Consider the following 27,456-nt stretch of genomic DNA (forward strand, 5'->3'; position numbering starts at 1 on the left):
TTTCTTCTAGGAGATCATTTTTCATCTTCAAATTGATATAACTTTCCAACACTTTTCAACTACAAAAGTAGCACAACACAAGACTGCGCACTAGAGCGCTGAAGATAGCCAACGACTCCTCCCATCCCGGGCCAGGGCTACTTCAGCCGCCTACGTTCAGGGCGGAGTTTCCGGGTCATCCCCACCAGGACTACGAGGCACTGGAACTGTTTTTTTCCCTCTTCCGTCAACCTCCTGAACTCATCTCATGTTCCACCTCCACCTCCTCCTTTTTAGGTTCACAGTCTGGCCCTGTCACAGACATCCTGTCTGCCTGGAACTGTAACGGCTTTAGCTGCACTCATCTGCACTGTTCTCATAGTCTGATATCGCGATCTGAACTTACTTCTTGCTACATGCTCCTGTATTAACTTGTCAATGCTTTACCACGTATATCTCCTGTATATTGCACTATTGTCGTTTTTGTCTTTGGAATTGCTGAGCTCTGTATGTGCCAAACCCAATTCCAGGCATGACCCTGTCATGCTTGGCGAAATAAAGATTCTGATTCTGATACCAAAAATTAAATGAAAAAGAACTATCAAAATTATTTTGAGCATTTTCTTGCTTTCTAATGGCTTAAAATGCATTTTATTGACAAATTTAAAAATATCACCTAGGATAAAACTCAGGTGAAAAAGTGAATTGCATGTGGGCCACAGAGGCCTGTCATGGGGCACATGACATGCCTCTGGGTCCTATTAAGATTATAATATTCTGCCTCGGGTTCTCTTTAACCTCCTTGCCGGTTATCCCGAGCCCAGCTCGGGGTAACCTGCGTAGGAGGATTTCTCAGGCCCCGCTGGGCCGATTTTCACAATTTTCTTTTTCCTGTACGCACCTAGCACTTTGCTAGCTGCGTGCAGTTTCCGATCGCCGCCGATTCGCCGCTACCCGCCGCACCGCCCCCCCCCCCCCTCCAGACCCCCTGCGCAGCCTGGCCAATCAGTGCCAGGCAGCGCTGAGGGGTGGATCGGGATCCCCTCTGACGTCCCGACGTCCATGACCGGGGAAGCCCAGCAGGTAATCCCATTCTGAACGGGATTTCCTGCTTACTCTGATCGCCGAAGGCGATCAGAGTGGATAGGGAGATGCCGCTTGTCAGCGGCTATCATGTAGCGAGCCCTCGGCTCGCTACATGATTTAAAAAAAAATAATTTTTTTTTAAAGTGCTGCGCTGCCCCCTTGCCGCCAGAATTGTAACGGCAAGGGGGTTAAAGGGATTCTGTGGCCGTATAAAAAAACAAAAAGTGTCACTTACCTGGGGCTTCTACTTTCCCCTGCAGCTATTAAGTCCCGCACCATCACTAAAGCCCTCTCCGTTTCTCGCCACGGGTCACCTGCCAGGGCTTTTCGTTTAGTTAGACGAATAATTGGATGTGACCCGCGGCGAGGAATGGAGGGGGCTTTTTTAAACGGCCACAGAACCCCTTTAAATTTTACTTTTTAGCCACTGGTGGGCGCTATACACTATTCTGGAAGTTACCAGGAAGTGTACAATCTTTTTTTAACTACATGATATATTGTTGAAGGATCAATTCTGATACACGTGAGGAAGCCCTGGGGAGCAGTGGGATAAAGACCATGGAACTGGGGGGTTGGGGGAGGGGCCCACTTAAACTTGCCCAGGGCCGGTGGGGCCCCTTAAACTGGCCCTGGTGAAACACAGAACACATTGATAACTCATAACACATACAACTCTAAATATATAACGTTTATTGTATAAAGATACAAAATACAAATATACATATGAAAATAAAATGTAATATATTACATATACAGTCATCCTATATAATAAAACCCTAACTGTCCCTGCATCATCCTGCCCCTGTGTCCGGGGGTTCTTGCTACTGCGCATGTGCGCAGCACGGACAGCCGCTGGGGCAGGAGGACGGGCCAGGGAGTCGGGTGGATGGGTGCGCGCGCATGCGCACTGACTAGTGGCAGTGGTGGCGCTTTGAAGAGACCTAGAAACCGTTTTTTAACGGGCTTAGGTCACCTAGTAATAATATAATCTGCCAGTAAGATTTTTCCTCTTTTGTAAAATGGATCATGGATTTGCATTATTACTTTTTTGCAGTCAAATCGATTTTGTGTGCTATATTAACAAATGTTTTTTGTCAGTACATGAAGATAATTGTGTGTTGTGTGCATGTAAAATGCGCTCTGTACAATGCCATATGAGCTTATGTGGAAAACATGTCTCATAATTGTACTTACTTTGGCCACTTTTAGTGCTTGCTTGTGTACATGGACATTTGAATGTTATGTAAAAGGACATTTCTATTTTATGTACAAATATATACACTGAGTCTTCACTCTAAAGGCTGGTTTTACACTTGTATATTGCAGCGCACGCAGATACCAGCCTGCACAGCACCGCCCCCACTCGGTGATGTACTTCCTCCTGGACAGGAAGTATGTCACTGGGATTTTCGCTGGTCCGTGCATGCGCGCCATGACGCACCGCACTCTGTCGTTTACACTTAGGCCTCGTTCAGATCATTTAGTGGAGATGGCTGTGCGATCGAAAACGCAACGCTTATGATCGCACGCCATCTGCGCTACTATGGAGTGAATGGGATTTGCGCTGCGATTCCCGAAGAATGCATGCAGCAGTGCGTTAGCGCATCACACTACTGCTCAGCGCATATGATGGGGACGGTAAAAGTGCTGTCTATGCCCTTCTATCGTTCTTGCGTGTTGCACACTATACACACAGCCAAAATGCGCATGGCAGCGCGTATAGTCTGAATGAGGCCTTACTGCGTCGCCCATTGACTTGCATTGCTGCATAATCCATGCGGTAGTCACGACTTTGCGCCGGGAATGCGGCAGTTTGGATAATTCTGGGGAACCGTGTCGCACTGCTTTACGCGTGCAAGTCTCCATAGACTTGCATTGCCCTTGCGGTGGGTAAGCGTTATTGCGGGGGGACACAGTGAGCAAGTGTAAAAGGGGCCTAAAGGTAACCATTAACAGTATAATCTCCCGAACAGAACAATCGAATCGGAGGTTAAAGTGTGGTTACACTCAAATTTTTGCTCTAATGGATTAACAGTAAAAAAGAATATGAAACACTATAAGACTACTGTGATGTAATTTCTATACATATTTATACTCTACTGAATCTAACTGATATTATTGCCAAGTGCAGGAAAAATTAACAGATTGACTCCTAATTAAGTTATTGGTGGGCAAATAAAGGAGAGAACGGTTATCTGCTCAGACACTCTATGCAGAAAACAGAAATACTGTCAGCCTCAGCACATGATGCACATATCTCAAGCACTTTTTCACGAATGTACTTATATTTAATTACTCTGCATTTGATGTGCTTTGCTCATTTCCATTAAATGCATTGTGTAACTGTGACAAGAACATGATTCAAACACAAAAAAACCCTCATATTCATATTCAAATAAAACACCTATTTAAACACAAATTACATACACCTGCTGCATGTACAAGACTTAAAACTAATGGTTCACTCAAAATAAAAATGGCAAATTATTAGGCCTCGTTCACATTACAAACGCGGACGGGACTGCACGCGAAACGCAACGCGTACGAACGCACGCCATCCGCGTTTGTATGCGTTGCGTGGCTGATCCTATCACTGAAAAGTGAATTGGACAGCCACGCGTTTTTGCAAAAAATGCGTGCAGCATGCGTTCCCGGACCGCACAGGTCCGGAACGCATGCAGTGTGAACATCAGACATTGCACTCTATGCAATGTCTGATGTCGTGCGTGTCGGCCACCTGCACGCGTTTCCAAAACGCGGCTGGAAACGCGTGCAGTGTGAATGGGGCCTTACAGTTTATACAGCCTTTAAAATACATTTAGAATCTGTACACATCGGTAAGAATATGAATCCCTCCTCTGTAAAATTTGAAACACATGAAAAAATATCAATAAAAAGTACATTTCACAGAGTGTAGTTAGCTATAAATTACTTTTCTCCTAGGTTGCTGTCACTTACAGTAGGTAGTAGACATCTCACAGAACTGACATGTTTTGAACTAGCCCATCTCCTCATGGGGGATTCTTAGGGTTTTCTTTATTATCAACAGTGATTTTCAGTTGCTTATTCCAACTGCCAGAGTAGTGCGCAAACAGGTAGGGGGTTGGCCTGGATCATTTAATAGATCCTTTCCAGGGAGTGCTTTTCAAAATAATAAATGAAATACCCCCTGAAGAGATGGACTGGTCAAAAACCTGTCAATTCCGTCAGATTTTTACTAACTGCTGTAAGTGACAGCAACATAGGAGAAAAGTCATTTATAGCTCATTTTCCTCTGGAAGAAACATACTGCTTATTTGTACATGTTTACATGTATGTTAAATTTTACAACTTTTTGCGAAAGTGGTCCTTTAATAAATAGCTACTGTCCTTCCAGCTCGAACCAAAGCAGAACTGCACAGGGCAAGCATCAATGCCAAAAGCCTACACCTACACTGTTTTAGAAACCTCAAAGTGGAGGTTGAGATCAGTATAAGTGGCTGTATATGACTGGTTCTCTTTAAAGAGGAAGTCTAGCCAGAAATTAGGTTTTTGTTGTATACCAGAGGTTTTTGTTTTTCTTTAGGCATTTTTGTTGGTACTCATGGAAAATAGAACATACAATAACTAGTCAGCACTTTAATAGGCAAGAAGATACATACACCATTTTTCATCTTCACATCATGTAAATACATCCACAAGAAACATGTAGCCAGATCTTAAAGGAGAACTTTAGTGAGGAGATGTGGAGGCTGCCATATTTCTTTCCTTTTAAACAATACCAGTTGCCCGGCAGCTCTGCTGATCTATTTGGCTGTAGTAGCGTTTGAGTCTGAATAACACCACAAACAAGCATGCAGCTAATCTTGTCAGATCTGACAATAATGTCAGAAACACCTGATCTGCTGCATGCTTGTTCAGGGTCCATGGCTAAAAGTATTAGAGGCAGAGCATCAGCAGGGCTGCCAGGCAACTGGTATTGCTTAAAAGGAAATCAATATGGCAGCCTCCATATCCCTCTTGTTACAGTTGTCCTTTAACCTCCTTGGCGGTAATCCCGAGCTGAGCTCGGGCTATGCCGCCATGGAGGATTGCTCAGGCCCTGCTGGGCCGATTTGCATATTTTTTTTTTTCAAACACGCAGCTAGCACTTTGCTAGCTGCGTGTTTGTTCTGATCGCCACCGCTCGCCGCCGATTCGCCGCAAAAGAGGCCCCCCCCCCGCAGACCCCTTGCGCAGCCTGGCCAATCAGCCAGGCTGCGCTATGGGGAGGATCGGGACTCCCCCTGACGTCAATGACGTTGATGACGTCATCGCGATCGCCGATATGGTTGGCTGTGTGTAGAGAGTGAGGAGACACATTGGCCACGGAACAGGAAGGGGGAGGGGGCTACATCTAGTGCAGGAAGTAGTACAGTTCCCTGCACTGCCTGCTGCTATTGTCCTGAATGTTGCCCAGACTATGAGGAAAGGTCCCAGGTGGAAGAACACAGTGGCTGAGCACCATAGCGGCACCCCTAGTCATGGCCACAGCTGCAGCCTTGTGGCACGCCACTGGGCCATACATCGGATTCCTGACAAGAAAACGTGGCTCTGATTAATCTCATATTACATTCATTTCTATATTCTATTTACATTGTAGTCATTGTTGTGTAGAAGCAGGTTTCTCAGATCTGCCATATCAGCGTATGTACGCCAGCCTCTTCCTATCCACAGCCGGCAATGGTGCCGGTGAACAGCCAGGGTGACTCCTGTGCCTTCATGTAGTATAGAGTCCAGGGAGAGAAGCAAGCTCAGTCTTCCATCTCCATCTCTGGGTCTTCTGTGTCCCCCTGCAGAAGATGAGAGCGTGGGTTATTTATATGCAGTGGTGGGCTGAAATTTCCCATACGCGAAATTTTGCATCGAAATTTGCAATTACGCATCGTAATGCAAAAATGTCTGAGAAAATCCTAATTAATATCGTATGTGATAGTAATATTTCAAAATTTCGCGTAATTTTTTTATAATTTTCGCGAAATTTAGCATAATTTTGTGCCAACTTTAGAGGTTAATAGCAAACCTCCCATACAAGCTATTGCTACCAACATTGCTACATATGTTAAGCAGAATAGTGGGTATAAGTCACAAAAAGAATTTTTCAAAAAAGACCTTGTAGTTTTTGAGAAACTCGATTTTAAAAATGCAAAGGAAAATGTTTTTTTTCCACAAAACTTAGAAAAATAATTTTTCATTGCATTTTTAAAATCGAGTTTCTCAAAAACTACAAGGTCTTTTTGAAAAATTCTTTTTGTGACTTATACCCACTATTCTGCTTAACATATGTAGCAATTTTGGCGCCAATAGCATGTATGGGGGTTTTGCTATTCACTGCTAAAGTCGGCAAGAAATTACGTGAAATTTCACGAAATTGTATGCGAAATTATGAATGACTAGAGGAAATCAATTGAATATGCAAATCATAATTATGTATAGGCGTAATTGCGAAAATGTACACGAAATTTAGTGAAATCGTAATTTGTCGATTACGAACATCACTATTTATATGTGGCAAATAGATATTTCAAGAGCCTGCACACAGGAATAGGTTTGAGAGAACACATTGGGGGAGAGAACTTCAGAGTGGGTGAGGAGGAGGACCAGGCAAGCAGGAACCATGGCACCCCATACGGCATTAGATAGCTGTCATAGGGGAGCAAAAAAGTATGCATCCATTCTTGCCACCAGAAATCACATTAAAGTACATGAAATTCTATAGCGCTTTTCTCCTGTCTGACTCAAAGCACACGAGAGCTGCAGCTACTTGTGGACACACTCAGAAGGCCTCCCTGGAGATGTGCTGAAAAAGTACATGAAGGTATTTAAAATAAAACAGTTACCGAAGAAGGGGGAAGTCTCCTGGAGACCACTGTTGCCACATGTGGGTTCTCTTTAAGGACTCCTTGTTAGTTAGGTGCAGGATTCAAACCCTGGTCTTCTAAGTCAAGGGTGGTACTCTTAACATGCACACCATCCAACTGGTTTCAATAAAGCTGATCAGAACCGGATCATACACAGGGCAACTTAGGCAGTTGCCTAGGGCCTGGAGAGACACCAGGGGCCTAATTGACCCTAGCCCCCCTTCAAATTCTGCCCCCCCCAAAAAAACGAACAAACAAGTGGACATCAAGGGTAGGCCCAAAGTTGTTACTTGCCTAGGAATCCAGTGCGGGAGATTTGGGCGCAGCCGGCGCCACCATGGACCGTAATAGGAGTTATGGGTATAGCGCCGCACAGTGAATAACTTCAGCGCCATCAGAAGACGGAATTGAAGTTACTTTTAAAACACTGTAATTTCCCACCATTCACATGGACCTGGAGGGGGAATAGTAATTAACACCGCTGTGACTCGTGCAGCAGCAGGATAAATCGTGTAACGGCTGTATCCTGTGCCCAAGTCTCCCGGCGGCGATTTCCTTCGTACGCCCCATTTCACATTGTTCCGTCTCTGAAGCTGATCAATGATATGTTAATAAACTTGAGTCGATGCCATCATTAGCTACTGCATTTCATTAGGCCAATTCCAAGCTGCAAAAAGTTGCATAAAACTACTGAGAAAATTGCCTCAACATGAAATGGTTGGCTTCTTACTGGTCATATCAATTAAAGAAGGTCTGTGGATGCCACACAGTCTGGGCCGGATTTGTCATTTTTACCACCCAAGGCTTACTATGACCGGCTGACCCCTGACAACAGCATTCTACAACTGACAATATCCCCCTCAACACGGCAGGCATTGGATTGTAAGATCCTCTGAGAACAGTTAGTGACATGATGGCAGGGATTACATTATAAGGTCCTCTGAGGACAGTAAATACATGATGGCAGCAATTAGATTGGAGGCTCCTCTGAGAAAAGATAGTGAAGTGATAGCAGGGATAACATTATAAGGTCCTCTGAGGACAGTTAGTGACATGATGGCAGGGATTACATTATAAACTCTTCTGAGGACAGTTAGTGACATGATGGCAGGGATTACATTATAAACTCCTCTGAGGACAGTTAGTGAAGTGATGGCAGGGATTACATCATAAACTCCTCTGAGGACAGTTAGTGAAGTGATGGCAGGGATTACATTATAAGATCCTCTGAGGACAGTTAGTGACATGACGGCAGGAAGCACCTCTGAAGACAGTTGGTGACATGATGGCAGGAAGCACCTCTGAGGACAGTTGGTGACATGATGGCAGGAAGCACCTCTGAGGACAGTTAGTGACATGATGGCAGGGATTACATTATAAACTCTTCTGAGGACAGTTAGTGACATGATGGCAGGGATTACATTATAAACTCCTCTGAGGACAGTTAGTGAAGTGATGGCAGGGATTACATTATAAGCTCCTCTGAGGACAGTTAGTGAAGTAATGGCAGGCATTACATTATAAACTCCTCTGAGGACAGTTAGTGTGACATGATGGTAGGGATTAGATTGTAAACTCCTTGGCAAGTGGCACATTCCATGAGTAACAGGCAGCTCAGAGATCCCTGTAAGCTCCCGTTCGCTGCCCCTTCATCCACCGAGTGCCAGATCTGGCTATTGGTAGCCGCCCTCCGCTATGTGCCAACTCTGTGCAGCAGGATGAATGTTCGGCAAGCTAACTGCTACTGCCACCCTGCTGCCCACAGCCCACCCCTTGCTTTCCTGGTGCCCTAGGCTATGGCCTTTGTGGCCTTGCCTGATATCCGGCAACACACACAGTTCATAACTAACAGAAGAGATCTGACTGGTATTGGATTTATATTGTCATTTGAAGACCTGCGCATGAAAGTTGAATGAAATGAGAAGTGCAGTGAGCAGTATACCACCTCCACACTGCGGCCTACGCTGCCTATATCCAGGCCTGCCAGCTCCTCATTCACAAACAGACCTGCACTACCTGCTGCTCTTGTACAATTTCCTCCTGAGTGATATTATACAGCGGATGTGCTCTGCAATGTAACGAGATAAATTATAACCGGCAGAGGAAATGATTCAGGCATATAGAAACCACAGGCTGCTGATCAACATGATGCAGAGTTACGGACTGAAAGTCGGATGTTGCCATGCTGGGGTGATAGAAAGGTTGCCTAAATTCGCCGTATACCGCGGAGATTGCCGCACAGATCTAACCGCTCGCTCACAACTCCCACGACTTCACATCTGAAGTACAGCGGTGATGGAATGAAATGAACAAATCGAGCATATTCAGACTTTCCTATCAGCCTACAGCAATCAGGAGGATGAGGCCACTGGAAATGTTGGTCAGTAACCCTGAAAACATTAAAAACCGAGGATCAGCATGGCAGTCGGGAGGAACCAGCTTCTTACAGATGCACAGCTCCCAACTGTCCCTCTTTTGAAGGGACAGTCCCTCTTTGGGAACTCTATCTCTCTGTCCCTCTTTCTCCATCATTTGTCCCTCTTTCAGGACAGATGTATATATATGTATTTTTCTCCTGAAAAATGTGTTTTAGAGACTCCAAACTTTGGATATATTTCTTACTAGCTGGACGCCCGGCGTTGCCCGGGTATGTATTTGGCTAGTGTTGGCTCTGCCCACTTTTCCTAACCCACAATTACTTAATGACCAAGTATGTGAGCTTTGCGGTCTTTGGCATCAATAATTTGCAATGAAATAAAATTAATCTGAATGGATGTAGCTCCACCCCTTTTCTGAATTTGATCCCCAATCACCCAATGGCCAACTGTACCAGGTACAGGTGATTAACAGTGCAAGAATGGCAGCAATTAAATGTTCCCCTTAAAAATCAATAGGTGGATTTTGATTGGCTTTTATAGGCTCCACCCACTTTTCTGAATATTAATCCCAGTCACCCAGTGACCAACTGTGCAAAGTTTGAGAACCCTACCATTAACAGTGTAAGAATGGCTGCAGTTTACATTTGTGCAATGAAATTTGTATTTTTCTCCACCCACTTATTTCCTAACATTGTTCAGGTGTGTATTTGGCTGGTGTTGGCTCCGCCTACTATTTCTAACCCTAACACACAATTACTCAATAACCAAGTTTGTGAACTTGGCTGTTTTTGGCATCAATAATTTGCATTGAGATTAAACAAATCTGATTAGCTGTTTGTGGCTCCACCCCTTTGTCTGAATTTAACCCCAGTCACCCAATGACCAACTGTACCAGGTTTAAGGCTTGTGCCATTAACAGTGCAAGAATGGTAGCAATTACATATTCCCTCTTGAAAATCAAAAGGTGAATTTTGATTGGCTTTTGTAGGCTCCACCCACTTCTCTGAATATTAATCCCAGTCACCCAGTGACGAATTGTGCAAAGTTTGAGAGCCCTACCTTTAAAAGTGTAAGAATTGCTGCAGTTTACATTTTCTCAGTGAAATTTGCATTTGTCTTCGCCTACTGATGACCCAGCATTGCCCGATTATGTATTTTGCAGGTGCTGGCTGCACCCACTTTTCCTAACCCTAACACACAATTAATCAATTACTGAATGACCAAGTTTGTGAGCTTTGCTGTCTTTGGCATCAATAACCTGCATTAAAATGAAACAACTTATATTGGCTGTTTGCGGCTCCACCCACTTTTATAAATTTAAACCCCAGTCACCCAATGATCAACTGTACCAGGTTTGAGGCTTGTGCCATTAACAGTGCAAGAATGGCAGCAATGAAATATTCCCCTGAAAAATCAATAGGTAATTTTTGATTGCCTTTTGTAGGCTCCACCCACTTTTCTGAATATTAACCCCAGTCACCCAGTAACCAACTGTGCAAAGTTTGAGAACCCTACCATTAACAGTGTAAAGGTGGCCACTAATGATCCAATCTTTTTCATCCAATCTTACCATTTATATGTAATATAAGGTAACTGCCTGAAGTATCCATTCAGTATATTCACTCAATTTACCCTTATACTACATAGATTTGGTAAGATTGGATGAAAAAGATTGGATCATTAGTGGCCACCATAAGAATGGCTGCTGTTTACATTTTTCCAGTAAAATTTGTATTTGTCTCCGCCCACTTATGACCCGGCATTGCCCGCTTATGTATTTGGCTGGTGTTGGCTGTGCCCCGTTTTTCTAACCCTAACACACAATTAATCAATTACTCAATTACCAAGTTTGTGAGCTTTGCGGTGTTTGGCATCAATAATTTGCATTGGAATATAACAAATCTAACTGGCTTTTTGTGGCTCCACCCCCTTTCTGAAATTGAACCCTAGTCACCCAATGATCAACTGTACCAGGTTTGAGGCTTTTGCCATTAACAGTCCAAGAATGGTAGCAATGTAAATAGTCCCCTTGAAAATCAATAGGTTAATTTTGATTGGCTTTTATAGACTCCACCCACTTTTCTGAATATTAATCCCAGTCACCCAGTAACCAACTGTGCAAAGTTTGAGAACCCTGCCATTAACAGTGTAAGAATGGCTGCAGTTTACATTTTCCCAGTAAAATTTGTATTTGTCTCCGCCCACTTATGACCCGGCGTTGCCCATTTATGTATTTGGCTGGTGTTGGCTGTGCCTACTTTTCTAACCCTAACACCCAATTAATCAATTACCAAGTTTGTGATCTTTGCGGTGTTTGGCATCAATAATTTGCATTGAAATGAAACAAATTTAATTGGCTATTTGTGGCTCCACCCCCTTTCTGAAATTGAACCCTAGTCACACAATGATCAACTGTACCAGGTTTGAGGCTTGTGCCCAGTGGCGTAGCTAAGGAGCTGTGGGCCCCGATGCAAGGTTTACAATGGGGCCCCCAAGCACTCTATACATAACAATGGATACGGCGCACCAAAACCCGCCAATGGCAACTACAGTGTCAGAGGTGCAAGAAGGGGATGGGGAACAGTTTGTTAATGATTACCAGTATTCAAAGCATCTATAGAAGTTATTATTATGAGCACCGGATCAATAGAGAGCGAATACTGTTGCTGAGGGAGGGCCCTTTGGGGCCCCTCTGGCCCAAGGGCCCCGATGCGGTCTCTACCGCTGCAACCCCTATTGCTACGCCCCTGCTTGTGCCATTAACAGTGCAAGAATGGCAGCAATGTAAATATTCCCCATGAAAATCAATAGGTTCATTTTGATTGGCTTTTATAGACTCCACCCACCTTTCTGAATATTAATCCCAGTCACCCAGCGACCAACTGTGCAAAGTTTGAGAACCCTGCCATTAACAGTGTAAGAATGGCTGCAGTTTACATTTTCCAGTGAAATTTGTATTTGTCTCCGCCCCCTTTTTGGTTATGGGAATAAAAGGTATCCTATACTTTATTCCAGGTAATGTACTATGTGTGTGCCAAATTTCATTCAAATCCGTTCAGCCATTTTTGCGTGATCGAGTAACAAACATCCAAATATCCAAACATCCGAACTTTCTCATTTATTATATTAGTAGGATATCCAAATGTTAATATGAAGGGAAAAGAACCAGAATAGAAAGGACAAGTGTGATTTAAATTATAAAACAACATATTTTTCTTATGAAATCATTATGGTATGCATGGCAAGGGGTGTGGTAGGGGCGTGATTAGGGGTGTGGCAGGGGTGTGGCTTAAGTGCCCCTCTTTCGTACGTCAAAAAGTTGGGAGGTATGCAGATGGAAATTGTCAAACATTTATGCCGCGCGGACGTGAGCTTCACGTCTGCAGTGGCAGCTTCTACATCTGCAGAGACACGCTAGTCACGTCCCTGCAGTTTGCGGGGGTCTGCAGGCGATTGTGCTGGCAGATGCCCGCGATCACACTGCTGCTGCTAGCAGGGGGGATTGGCTGCAGGGGACAAAAGTCCCCTGTGCCAATCCGTACATGTCCGCTGAGAATGAACACTGTTTTTGTTCTTAAATAGAGACGATGCACTTTCTCCCGCCAACAATTTCCGCCGCTTTCCTCAGCACGATCGAACAGAGTTCCCATTCATTACTCTCCCCGCAGCCCATCCATGATGCAGGCTTCCATTGAAGCCTGCGTCACTTCCCTAGTAACAATGTAGCAACACATGGTTTCCTATGTAGCGTACTTGTACGCTACATAGAATTTTGCTCAGCTGGGACATCTTGTGGCCAAATAGTAAAATTACATCTGCTGACTTTAGGGGATAAAAAAAAATTTATATGAATGTCAAAAGGGCATATTATTATAAATGTATGGGATAAAAATTAGCGATGGATGTAAAACTGAAACAATGTACATTTATTTCCAAATAAAATAATTCTTAGCATAATGTACCACCCAAAGAAAGCCTAATTGGTGATGGAAAAAACAAGGTATAAGTCATTTATTTGTGATAAGTAGTGATAAAGTTATTGGGGAATGAAAGGGAGGAGCGCTGAAATGGGAAAATTCCTTTCGTCCATAAGGTGAAAAACACCCGCGGGCTGAAATGGTTAAAGGAATACTATTGATTCACATATTTTTTTCAATTGACACAGGAATTGTTTGGGAAGTGCTGCTAAGTACTGGTGTATACATTTTAGTAGCAGCTTCTTTGTTTACTGTTAGCAAAATACTTTCAAAGTTTACTGAGGCCAAAACTTATGGCTAACTGAGCCATGAGGAGAGGGGAAATTCCCCTCACACTTGATCAGTTAACTCTATGTGTAGCTCTGTGTGTGAAAGAGAAGAGAGCTCCCAACAGCTGCAGCTTCTGTGTCCTGTGTTTCTGACTGACGTGTCTGAAGAGAGCAGAGGAGGTTCTGGGCGAATCACTCCCGCAAGCGATTCCGCCGCGGCGCCGTCATCCCCTATGGCAGAGTTTCCCTGTGCGATTCATGTGCGGGGAAACTGCGGAATCGTGGCGGAATAGTGGAAACGGGCCCTTAGGCTAAACTCACAGAGGAATTTGCATTGTGTTCCTTGTACAAATAGGAACGCAATGGAACAGAAAAGTTGCACCACGATATAATTGCGCACTGTGTGGCATACAGTCTGGTACAATGGTAACTGCATGTACAGTCAAGCGGTAACTGCCAAGCAACCAGTATATTCCTCTGTGCATATGTATCTCTAAAAAAAACAAAAAAAACATTTTAGCCTATCACATTGTTAGGGGGTGTGTTATAGATAATGACAGTTAGTGCTGTTGTTTTTCCATGTCTACCAGTAGTAAAGTTGATGACCAGCAGGTGGATTGTGCATCACACAATGTGAACAAATTACACGGCAAATCAAATATTTCTTGATCTTTCTTCTATTTTTTTAACTTCTCACTTTGCAGTGTGTTGATTTATTTTTTCGCTAAAGTTCCTCTTTAATATTGCCACGTTGTGCTAGGTACACACGATACAATTTTCTGACAGATTTACTGTAAGATCATTTATTTCCAACATGTCTGATCTGATTTATGATTGATTTTCCAAACGATTTTACAGTGGGATGCGAAAGTTTGGACAACCTTGTAATCATCATGATTTTCCTGTATAAATTGTTGGGTGTTGCGATAAAAAATGTCAGTTAACCATTTACCGCCATCCTAACGTATTAAAACGTCATGCTTACCGCTATTAACAGCAACATGACGTTTTAATACGTCGCGCATTCCCGCCGCTGCTACCGCCGTGTGTCCGCCGCTACCGCCGCCATTACCGTCGGGATCCCGTGCTGGGCGATTGGGGAAGAGGACTGAACAGTCCTCTACCCAATCGCAGTGCCTGGAGTGAATGGACGTGACCGCGAACAGCGGCTACGTCCATTCACATAAACAGGAAATGTAACAGTTTAATAAAGTGTGTAAAGAAAAAAAAAAAAAAAGTGAACACGTCCTATGAGTGTTCACCAGCGCCATCTTGTGGCCAAAAAGTATATTACACTTACAAAATACATACATTTTCAAGTATATACACATCATTAATAAAATTACACTTCCAACCCTCCCCCCCAAAAAAAACACTTGTAAAAAAAAAAAATCAGCTTAAAAAAAATAAATAAATAGTTACCTTAGGGACTCAGCTTTTTTTATTCTATATTTTATGGGGGAAAATTAATTTTAATTTATTACATAGGGGCTTGTAATTATGGCCAGAACAAACAGAAAAATAACCACTTATATTTCAAAATAATATACTGTCGCCATACATTGTGGTAGGGACATAATCTAAACGGTTTAATTATCGGGACCACTGGGCAAATAAAACGTGTTTGTTTTATCCACAGGAGAATGTTTAATTTTAAAACTATAAAGGCTGAACACTGAGAAATAATGATTTTTTTTCTTTTTTTTCTGTTTTTCTCATTAAAATGCATTTAGAATAAAAAAATTCTTAGCAAAATGTACTATCCACAGAAAGCCTAATTGGTGGCGAAAAAAACGAGGTATAGATCATTTTCTTGTGATAAGTAGTAATAAAGTTATTAGGGAATAAAAGGGAGGAGCGCTGACAACTGAAAATTGCTCTGGTCCGTTAGGATAAAAACCCTTGGGGGTGAACTGGTTAAATATATCATATAGGAGACACACACAGTGATATCTGAGAAGTTAAATGATGTTTATTGGATTTACAGAAAGTGTGCAATAATTGAGCCTTAAAGGAGTCATCAGGGGATATGAGGACAATAAGTGCTACTTACCCGGGGCTTCGTCCAGCCCCAAGCTCCCAGCATGTCCCTCGCTGCAGCTCTGCGGTGAGCCGTTCGCCTGTGAAGCTTCCCCGGCGATGTCGTCAGGCCGACCTGGAGGTCGGCCTGTACTGCGCCTGCGCGAGCGGCGCTGTCAATCACCGCCATGGGGACCGGAGCGTACTGCGCAGGCGCAGAACTACTGCATCTGCCCAGTACGCTCAGAACCACATGGCGGTGATTGACTCTAAACTTTATTCCCATCCTTTAAATTGATATATTACTAATTTTAAAATGTTTAAATGAAGGGAAATGAACCAGGTTAGAAAGGACCAGTGTGGTTTGAATTATAAAACAACATATTTTTCTCATGGAATTTTTATTGTATGCGTGACTAGGGGTGTGACAGGGGTGTGATTAGGGGCGTGGCATGGGCATGGCTTAAGTGTCCCTCTTTCTCATCTCAAAAAGTTGGGAAGTATGCGTTAGGATGCACTGCAACGCCCCACTGTGAACAGGCCATAGGATTGCAAATGATCTGTTATCTGGACATTCGGTCTGGTTACTCCTCTCCGTTATCCAGGGCCAGACCAGGATGGGCCAGACTTGATGTGAGGATGCCAGATAGGTGAGAAATGCTTTCACACACAAACAAGAGCAGCAGTGTATGATTTTCAGGGAGAAGTACGGAAAGCTATCAGTCAGCACCCAGCAAATTCCTTACTTAATCCTCCTGGATATTTCATAGTCAGTAAAGGTGAACAGCAGACTGTGGCATTACTCCCACAATTTTCACATTTGATGCAGCTTTTCTGGAAATATTTTGTTTGGAAAAGTCTGTCACATGACCAGGCAAACCGCTAGAAAGCATGGAGCTGGCAGCAGACGAAGTGCCTAAAGAGAGCCTGAACTAAAAATAAAAAGTCGAAATGACCATACACAGGTCATACTTACCTCCTGTGTAGTCTACTCCTCCAATCTCTTTCTCCTCTCCGGCGTCCCATTTGTCCACTGTGATCAATGGAATTCTCCATCCTCCATTTTAAAAATGGCCATTACCCCATAACCCCATAACAGCTTCCTGGTCAGCACACTGTTAAACTGTAATATCACCCACTTGAGCCATGAGAAAACATGGGCATTATCTTGCACATTCAGTTGTAACTGACAGCGACTGATATATAACTGTCAGCAACTGGTATAATTCAGTTCTGACAAAATCTTGTCAGAACAGGAAGGGATCACTGTAAGAAAATAGTGAGCTTCTGAGAGGAACTGATGGTAAGGTTAGGATGTAATATTCATTTGCAGCTATGTCATGTGTTTATTTTAAATAATTTTACTCGCTTCAGGTTCCCTTTAAGAGCTAGTGATTAGCTTTCACTCTCCTTGTGCTACTATAAACTGTACACTTTATGTTATTCTTATTTTATTTGCTCCATGGTGAATAAATCCATGGTGGTCATCAATTGTTTTTGTGCTTACCTATGGCAGATTCAGAATCAAGCGCTGGCCCAACCAGTGTGTTTTTTTGGATGGGAGGGGGGGGGGGGGGGGTAAACCAGAGCATTCAGAACCACCCACATGCATGGTATGGACATAAAAATTCCACATAGACAGCATATTGGTCAGGGTTTCAACCTGGGAAGGTAGTGCTGCAAGGTGAGAGTGCTACCCACTTTGCCACCATGCAACACATATACTGTAATCAAGGGACAATATGGTGTGGATTTATCATATAGGTAAGTACACTTATTATTTAATATCGTCTGCTGTTGATGTTGATATTCACCACAATTCCACTGAACATTTACTGTACCTGTGTTGGATGCTGTTGAACTTCCCCGTTGATTTCATTTTCGATGTTAAATAGCCTGTCTGGAACTGGAGGAGGAAGAGGGGGAGGAGGCTCCAGCGAGTCGATGTCTATAGAAACATCTGGCTGTGGATCCACGCTGTTTGGGACCTTCTTCTTACATCGGTTGAGCATGTCGTCTAACATGTCTGAGGAGTTCCTACGTCTCCCTGGTTCGACTCCTGAGGGGTCATTTGATGAGATTGTTCTCTGGTTTGGTTCTATATTTACTATTTCTACAGCCAGCTCTTTAGGACCATTGTCCTTTGCTGGTGCCTTTTTAACTGAGAGTTTGTCTTTACGAATGACAGAATAAATAGGCTCATCTGCATAGGTTGGGGAATTCTTGGATTCCTCCTGCCAGCTTCCTGCCTCACTAGGACCTGGGCTGGGAATATCACTGAGCCATACAGGACTGTGAGGATCAGTGGACAATACAGGGCTGTGAGGATTAGTGAGGGGTCCAGGACTGTGAGGACCAGAGACAGGTCTAGGACTGTGAGAACCAGGAACAGGTCCAGGACTGTGAGGACCAGGAACAGGTCCAGGACTTTGAGGATCAGTGGCCAGTACAAGACTTGGAAGTTCGGTCACTGGCTTCTGGACCATCCGCATTTTGTTCAGCTCCTCTGCAGAGTCGTACAAATGGCTCAGAGGTTCTGGAGGCTGGAGATTTACTTCCATTGTGTTACTTATGCTGCTGCTCTCTGAGATATTGTCCATCTGTTTCTCATTTAGCTGGGTGTCTGCAGAGGAAAGTAATCTATATTAGAGATAAATTTAGTGGAAGGAAGCAGTATTTGACGTTATTATGGTACATAGAACTTCAGGAATATTTAAAGTCTAGGCTGAATAATTCCTATTCCCCCTGTACCCCAGCTTTTCTGGACGGATTAGACTCTCAGAAGAATTCCAGCAACCCTGAAAAAAATCGAACCTTGCTTTTTTTTCCCCCATTGCTTATAATTATCTTTGAAGAAGACTTGCATCTAATTTTTTGCTCTTGGCCAAGTCAGGTCCACCTCTGCCAAGAAGTGTTGGCAAGCAATCGTCTCAGCCAAGCTCAGGCCCTTAACGATGAGTTATTGATCATTAGGGTGACAATTTTGAGAACCATGACCCCCTATAACAAGTGTGGCCACCATGACCACCATAAAAAGTATGGCCAACATGACCTCCAATAAAACATATGGCCAACATGACCTCCAATAACAAGTATGGCCACCATGACCCCCTATAACAAGCATGATCACCATGACCCCCTATAACAAGTGTTGCCACCATGACTCTCTATAACAAGTATGGCCACCATGACCCCTATAACAAATGTGGCCACCATGACCCCTATAACAAGTATGGCCACCATGACCCCCTATAACAAGCATGATCACCATGACCCCCTATAACAAATGTGGCCACACCATGACCCCTATAACAAGTGTGGCCACCATGACCCTTATAACAAATGTGGCCACCATGACCCCTATAACAAGTGGGGCCACCATGACCCCTATAACAAGTGGGGCCACCATGACCCCTATATTATAACAAGTCTGGCCACCATGACCCCCAACAACAAGTGTGTCCACCCTGAACCTCTATAACAAGTGTGACTACCATGACCCACTATTACAAATGTGGCCACCGTGACCCCTATAACAAGTGTGGCCACCATGACCCCTATAACAAGTCTGGCCACCATGACCCCCAATAACAAGTGTGTCCACCTTGAACCTCTATAACAAGTGTGACCACCATGGCCCACTATTACAAATGTGGCCAACATGACCTCCAATAACAAATTTGGCCACCATGACCTCCAATAACAAGTGTGACCACTCCTATAACAAGTGTGACCCCCCACTGTGACCCCCAATAACAAGTGTGTCCGCCCTGACTCTCTATAACAAGTGTGGCCACCATGACACTCTATAACAAGTATGGCCATCATGACACCCAACAACAAGTATGGCCACCATGACCCACCATAAGAAGTGTGTTCACCATGACCTCCTATAACAAGTGTGACCAGCATGACCCCCAATAACAAGTGTGTCCACCCTGACCCTCTATAACAAGTATGGCCACCATGCCCCCCAATAACAAGTGTGACCACCATGACACCCTATAACAAGTGTGGCCACCATGACCCCCATAAAAACTATGGCCACCATGACACCCATAAAAAGCGTGGCCAACATGACCTCCAATAAAACGTATGGCCAACATAACCTCCAATAAAACATATGGCCAACATGACCTCCAATAAAACATATGGCCAACATGACCTCAAATAACAAGCATGATCACCATGACCCCCTATAACAAGCGTGGGCACCATGACCCTCTATAACAAGTATGGCCCCTATGACACCCTACAACAAATTTGGCCACTGTGACCCCCCTATAAGAAGTCTGGCCACCATGACCCCCAATGACAAGTGTGACCACTCCTATAACAAGTGTGACCCCCACCATGACCCCCAATAACAAGTGTGTCCACCCTGACTCTCTATAACAAGTGTGGCCACCATGACACCCTATAACAAGTATGGCCATCATGACACCCAATAACAAGTATGGCCACCATGACCCACCATAAGAAGTGTGTTCACCATGACCTCCTATAACAAGTGTGACCACCATGACCCCCAATAACAAGTGTGTCCACCCTGACCCTCTATAACAAGTATGGTCACCATGACCCACCATAAGAAGTGTGTTCACCATGACCTCCTATAACAAGTGTGACTACCATGACCCTCTATAACAAGTATGGCCACCATGCCCCCCAATAACATGTGTGACCACAATGACACCCTATAACAAGTATGGCCACCACGACCCTCAATAACAAGTATGGCCACCATGCCCCCAATAACAAGTGTGACCACCATGACACCCTATAACAAATGTGGCCACCGTGACCCCTATAACAAGTGTGGCCACCATGACCCCTATAACAAGTCTGGCCACCATGACCCCCAATAACAAGTGTGTCCACCTTGAACCTCTATAACAAGTGTGACCACCATGACCCACTATTACAAATGTGGCCAACATGACCTCCAATAACAAATGTGGCCACCATGACCTCCAATAACAAAAGTGTGACCACTCCTATAACAAGTGTGACCCCCACCGTGACCCCCAATAACAAGTGTGTCCACCCTGACTCTCTATAACAAGTGTGGCCACCATGACACTCTATAACAAGTATGGCCATCATGACACCCAACAACAAGTATGGCCACCATGACCCACCATAAGAAGTGTGTTCACCATGACCTCCTATAACAAGTGTGACCAGCATGACCCCCAATAACAAGTATGGCCACCATGACCCACCATAAGAAGTGTGTTCACCATGACCTCCTATAACAAGTGTGACCAGCATGACCCCCATAACAAGTGTGACCACCATGACACCCTATAACAAGTGTGGCCACCATGACACCCTATAACAAGTGTGACCACCATGACACCCATAAAAAGCGTGGCCAACATGACCTCCAATAAAACGTATGGCCAACATGACCTCCAATAAAACATATGGCCAACATGACCTCCAATAAAACGTATGGCCAACATGACCTCAAATAACAAGTATGTCCACCATGACCCCCTATAACAAGCATGATCACCATGACCCCCTATAACAAGCATGATCACCATGACCCCCTATAACAAGCATGATCACCATGACCCCCTATAACAAGCGTGGGCACCATGACCCTCTATAACAAGTATGGCCCCTATGACACCCTACAACAAATTTGGCAACTGTGACCCCCTATAAGAAGTCTGGCCACCATGACCCCCAATGACAAGTGTGACTACTCCTATAACAAGTGTGACCCCCACCATGACCCCCAATAACAAGTGTGTCCACCCTGACTCTCTATAACAAGTGTGGCCACAATGACACCCTATAACAAGTATGGCCATCATGACACCCAATAACAAGTATGGCCACCATGACCCACCATAAGAAGTGTGTTCACCATGACCTCCTATAACAAGTGTGACCACCATGACCCCCAATAACAAGGGTGTCCACCCTGACCCTCTATAACAAGTATGGTCACCATGACCCACCATAAGAAGTGTGTTCACCATGACCTCCTATAACAAGTGTGACTACCATGACCCTCTAAGTATGGCCACCATGCCCCCCAATAACATGTGTGACCACAATGACACCCTATAACAAGTATGGCCACCACGACCCTCAATAACAAGTGTGATCACCATGGCCCCCTATAAGAAGTGTGGCCACCATGACCCCAAATAACAAGTGTGTCCACCCTTACCACCTATTATAAGTATGGCCACCTTGGCCACCTATAACAAGTATGGCCACCATCACCCCTTATAACAATTATGGCCATCATGACCGCCTATAACAAGTATGGCCACCATGACCCCCAATAACAAGTGTACCTCCATGACCCCCTATAACAAGTATGGCCACCATGACACTCTATAATAAATGTCGCCACACAACACCTTCATGGAGGTGGCAACCACTCTATCAGGAAAGGTTGTCCCTTCCAGCCGCTGACTGTCTAGCACTCCAGCCAGAGATCCAGAATAACCACTCACTTCTCTTTGCAGTCATTGTTTCCCCTGAGGACTCACTGTTGAGTTGCACTGTGCGTTGCCTAGTTCCTTCCCTATCCTTTTCCATTACAGGTTTCATTTACACCTGCAGAGTATGTAAAAGAGTCATGTAAGGAAGTTCCTTCAGTAGCAATTCTGTCTTTCACACCCTGTTCTATTGGAGGACCGACTGCCCTGGGAACAATTTGCTGTAAATATGTAAAACCAAAGATGGATTGAGATGTAATGGGACCCGTGAGGGATCTTATGCACGTTATGACAGATTTTCAGCCTCCAGATAACCCAGCTCTTAAAAACCTGTACTGAAAAAAAGTTCCCCTGGGGGGTACTCACCTCAGTAGGGGGAAACCTCTGGACCCTATTGAGGCTTCCCCCGTCCTCCTGTGTCCCACGGCGGTCTCGCTGCAGCCCACGGAACGCACAGGCGACAATTGTCGGGCCGTGCAATATTTACCTTTTCTGGCTCCAGCGAGGGCGCTGTTGCGGATCTTCCCACGGAGATAGGCGAAAATAGCCAATCTCCATCAGGTCCGCTCTACCGCACTGGCGTAGGTGACTTGCGCCTGCGCAGTAGAGCGGCCCGACGGAGATCGGCTATTTTCGCCTAACTCCGTGCAGAAAGTGGATACTGCACCTGCGCTGGAGCCAAGAGGTAAATATTTACATCGCCGCCGCTTTGGGAGGATTTTCGCCACCGCCGTGGGACCGAGGAGGACGGGGGAAGCCTCAATAGGATCTGGACGCTTCCCCCACCCCAGGTGAGTACCCCCCAGGGGAGGATTTTTCATTACAGATTTTCTTTAATGATAGGTCCATCACGAGATACCAAAAAACCCTCACAAGACATCTGGTCAATGCGGCTAGAGTCCTTATCGCGAGGCATTGGAAATCTCCCAACCTTCAAACGATACAGGAATGGATACGGGAAATAGACCGTACACAGAAAATGGAAGACTTAACCGCCACCATCCATGTCACTACTTATCCCTCATGTCTGCCTAGAACCTGGGGACTTTTACTGTGTGTTGCTTATCTTTGCATCTATTGTCTGCCCTGATATCTACCTGTCTCTGGCATTCGGGGAGTGCTTCTCCAGCTTGGGCGTGATCTCTGGATCCTGGCCTGGTGTATGCCCTATAATTCTTTTCCTCTTTCTTTTTCCTATTTCCTCTTTTATTTTCTTCTTTCTCTTTTTCCTTATCTCTCTCTCCTTCTAGGTCATTGTTGGATCTGGTTCATAGGGCCATATAGGTAACCTGATCCTCTATATTGTACATGGTTTGTTATGCTGGGCATACACGGCTCATTTTATACTATCAATCGAGCCGCTGATGGCTCGATTGATAATATTCAACCAGCCCGATACCCCGCCGGATCGATTCTGCGCTCGATACCGGCGGGGAGAACAATGGGAGCAAACGAAATGCTGATTAGCAGCACCCGCGGGGATGAGCGGGAATCGATCCGCGCACACTCGCGGTGACACGCCGGCATCGAGCCGCTGGCTCGATACCGGCGCATTCTCAAGCCGTGTATGCCCGGCATTAGACTGGGCGTTAGATTGTAGGTATTGATGACCTTCTTCCCTCACACTTAGCTTATCTTGACAGCCCGTGGTGTATAATCCCACTTGGGCCCATGGCTGACTTTATTATTGCAGCCCGGAGGAGGACATCTTCCTATTACTAGACCACTTAATCTTTTAGTGTGCCCACATGTTCTTTATGGTCCTCTATTATGTTTTTGCTATAGAAGTACCTTCTTTACACCATAATATCTGTAATTGGCTACTCTGTGATTTTCAGCTGGATATGACACTTCTTGTGATTGTCTTATATCTATCTGTTTATACCTTTTATCTTTTTGAAAATAAATAAAAGAATCTTAACACAAATAAAAATGTAATGGGACCCTAGGCAAGATTTGGGGCCCCCTTTTTGCAAGCTGAAGTGGACAGTGGTCCAAAAAGGTGGCAGTTAGGCCCCCTGTCACCCACTATAGGCCCCAAGCACCTGCTTAGGTTGCCTGGTGGATAATCCTGCTCTCTACACAGGAAGGATTTCTATACAGGTGGATGTGGACCTCATCACGAATGCTTACAGAGGTCATTGTCGATTGTAGGCCCTGCCGATGGTGCCGCCTCCCGGTGTTCATTTACTGTAGAGTAGAGTGGATCTTCATCCATGGCGGTGGACTCTGGAGGAGATGGAAGAGCTCTGTGCATCATATTATCTGACGTAGTATTCACTACAGTGCCATTAGCGGCACCGTTCTTCCCCGCCTCTGCTTCCTGCTTGAGCTTTTTACTGTCTCTGCTCTTTGCAGCTCCTGAAATGCAGAAAAAAAGATAACAAACCTCACACCTGAGACGTGAGCGCAAAAACCACAAACAAATTATTAATTGGCTACCAATTAACCAGAGGATCCAGTTCAAACTCTTAAAGAGACACTAAAGCGAGAATAAATCTCGCTTCAGTGCTTATAGTCAGCAGGGGCATGTGTGCCCCTGCTAAAGCGCCGCTATCCCGCTGCTAAACGGGGGTCCCTTACCTCCCAAATCCCCTCCGTGCAGCGCGGGGATCACTTCCGCATTGAGGCATGGCTAATGGCCGCAGCCCTGCCTCACGCGCGTCTGTCAGCGCGTATCTCCGCCTCTCCCCCGCCCCTCTCAGTCTTCCTTTGCTGAGAGGGGCGGGGGAGAGGCGGCGATGCGCCGCTGATAGACGGTGCTGAGAGGCAGGGCTGCAGCCGTTAGCCCTGCCTCCAGCAGCAGCAAAATCTACGACCAAGTTGGTCGTAGATTTTGCAGGGGGGGGATTTGGGGGGTAAGGGACCCCCGTTTAGCCGTGGGATAGCGGCGTTTTAGCAGGGGCACACATACCCCTGCTGAATATAAGCACTGAAGCGAGATTTATTCTCGCTTCAGTGTCTCTTTAAGCAGGACCGGATTTACCATAAAGCACTGTAGGCTTTCGCCTACATGTGTCTTATGTAGGAGAGGCGGCTCCCCTACCTAAATGACCCCTTACCTATTGTGGGGCTACTTATACTGAGGTGGGGACACATCTGGCTCTCTATACTTGGGAGAGCACATCTACTACCTAGATCAATGGGGTAACCAAACCCTGGGGAACATCTGGCTACCTAGTCAGGGGAGGAGGGATGCCTACCTAATATGGGGTGGGGTCTGTGTTGAGGGGAGGAGTTTAGGGTGCCAGAACACCTGTGCCTACAGGCTCATGAGCTGTAAATCCACCTCTGATCTTAACCCTAACCTATAAAAGCTCTCCACAGTCTCCTCAATAGTTTCCAGATACCAACCCAACCGCAATCTCAGATCTGCACATGGCCTTCTATTGTCCTCCTCTAGAATCACCTCCTCACATTGAAGTATACAAGATTTCACACAAGCTTCACCCCTCCTCTGGAATTCTCTGCCACAACACACCTGTCACTCTCCAAACCTAGATATCTTTAAACACTCCCTCAAAACTCGACCTTAGGACATTCCCCCTTTGACCTAAGACCAAATTGCACTCCAACTAGATATCCTAAAAACACACAGCCTCTAGGTATGGTTATTGTATACTACCCCACCTCATGTTGTCCCTTTAGATTGTAAGCTCACAAGGGCAGGGCTCTCTCACCCTTTTGTGTCTTGGAAATTGTTATACATTTTATTCATCGTGTTACTTTTGTCACTGCCATTACCAATTCTGTGTTTTATAGCAATTCTGTATTTTGTATATTGGTGATATGTAATATTATATACCCCATATTTGTGTCTTACTTTGTACATATTTCATAGTTACATAGTTATTTGGGTTGAAAAAAGGCATACGTCCATCAAGTTAAACCAGAAAATAACACTAACCTGCACTTTCACCCTCATGTTGATCCAGAGGAAGGTGAAAAACCCTTACAAGGCATGGTCCAATTAGGGAAAAAATTCCTTCCCGATGCCAGATGGCAATCAGATAAAATCCCTGGATCAACACCACTGGGCATTACCTAGTAATTGTAGCCATGGATGTCTTTCAATGCAAGGAAAGCATCTAAGCCCCCTTTAAACGCAGGTATAGAATTTGCCATAACTACTTTCTGTGGCAATGCATTCCACATTATTATCACTCTTACTGTAAAGAACTCTTTCCTAAATAAATGGATAAAACTTTTAACCTCCATGCGCAGATCATGTCTGCTTGATCACAACGCCACGGAATATATTGGTGCTTTATAAATCAATAATAAATAATAATATCTGATCTGAGCAACAATCAGCACTGGACCGCCCATGACGCGGCCTGAGGCGACTTTTTTAGGCGGCGAATGTCTTGGGGCGACGCAAGGCAGAAATCAGAAGTGAAGAAAAGTGAGTGACGCTACCTGGCCTGCCACTGTCTGCCATTCGCCTGGCCACCCTGCCGCACTATAACAGGTCAGATTCGGCCTATGATGAGGATGGACGCGGAGACTAATGAGTGACATCACACGCATGCCCACGTATACGCCACCAACCACATGGTGTGCATGCATGCAGACAGAAGTGGAGCCAGCGAAGGGGGTGGGTAGGGATATTTGACATTGGGAGACGGGGTGGGGGGTGGCGGAGGCGGTGCCACAAGGCTGATTCCCGGGAGGTTTATGCTGAAATCGTTTGCGATGCTGAATCACAAAATCGCAAATTGCTAGTGATTTTTAAACCGCTAGGATTTGCTAAATAACATAGGAATCGCAGTAGGTATTTTCCACTACCGCGATTCGATTTTTACAAAAGCGTGATCGCGCCTCGGAACGATTTTTACCACAGTATTGCTTTGCAATGCATTGCGAAGCAAAATCGCAATCGCAGAACAAAATAAGGGATTTGGTGAATCGCAATCGCTAGCGTTTAGCGCAAGCACTAGCAATTGCTAGTGGAATAGAGCCCTAACTTCTGCATCTTCCTATGACACTGCAATGCCGGCAACATGTGATCTGCTTCATGCGACAGCTTCGGTCTATGTACAGCTAATGATGATGTCCTTTGTCCCCCTCTCATATGGTTTCTCTGTCACTCATGTCACGGCACAGTGAGAGTGATCAGTGCTGTCAGTAATGTGCTTTCAGCAAGCGTTCCCATCGCTGGAGATCACAGCGCGCGGTTATGTACAATGCGAGGAAATGGCAGCAGTTATCATCAGCTAGATTCAATTTACAGAGGCCACATGTCGGAAGATAAACTTCCTAATACCCCGCTAATTGTCCTTTAATTGTTTGCTGGAACATTTGCCGAAGGCAGCGGAGAGGGACGTATGATTGCAGTTCACGTACAGAGGACCTTGCCGGAGATACAGGCGGCTGGAAACAAAGTGTTAAGGTGGCCATAC

General features: G+C 44.9%; 1 protein-coding gene across 1 annotated transcript in view; it reads right to left on the reverse strand.

Moving 5' to 3' along the window:
• Positions 1–1,793: 1,793 nt before the first annotated feature.
• LOC137571225 (histone-lysine N-methyltransferase 2D-like) overlaps positions 1,794–27,456 on the reverse strand; it is a 117,205-nt gene continuing 91,542 nt past the window's right edge. The window contains exons 5-7 of the mRNA XM_068280068.1: positions 24,188–24,415; positions 17,429–18,210; positions 1,794–5,876 (exon numbers count right to left, since the gene is read on the reverse strand). Coding sequence (XP_068136169.1) covers positions 5,838–5,876; positions 17,429–18,210; positions 24,188–24,415 — 1,049 coding nt within the window. The 3' untranslated portion in view covers positions 1,794–5,837. The remainder of the gene's footprint in view (positions 5,877–17,428; positions 18,211–24,187; positions 24,416–27,456) is intronic.

This window comes from Hyperolius riggenbachi, chromosome 4, assembly GCF_040937935.1.
Source record: "Hyperolius riggenbachi isolate aHypRig1 chromosome 4, aHypRig1.pri, whole genome shotgun sequence".
Taxonomy (NCBI): Eukaryota; Metazoa; Chordata; class Amphibia; order Anura; family Hyperoliidae; genus Hyperolius; species Hyperolius riggenbachi.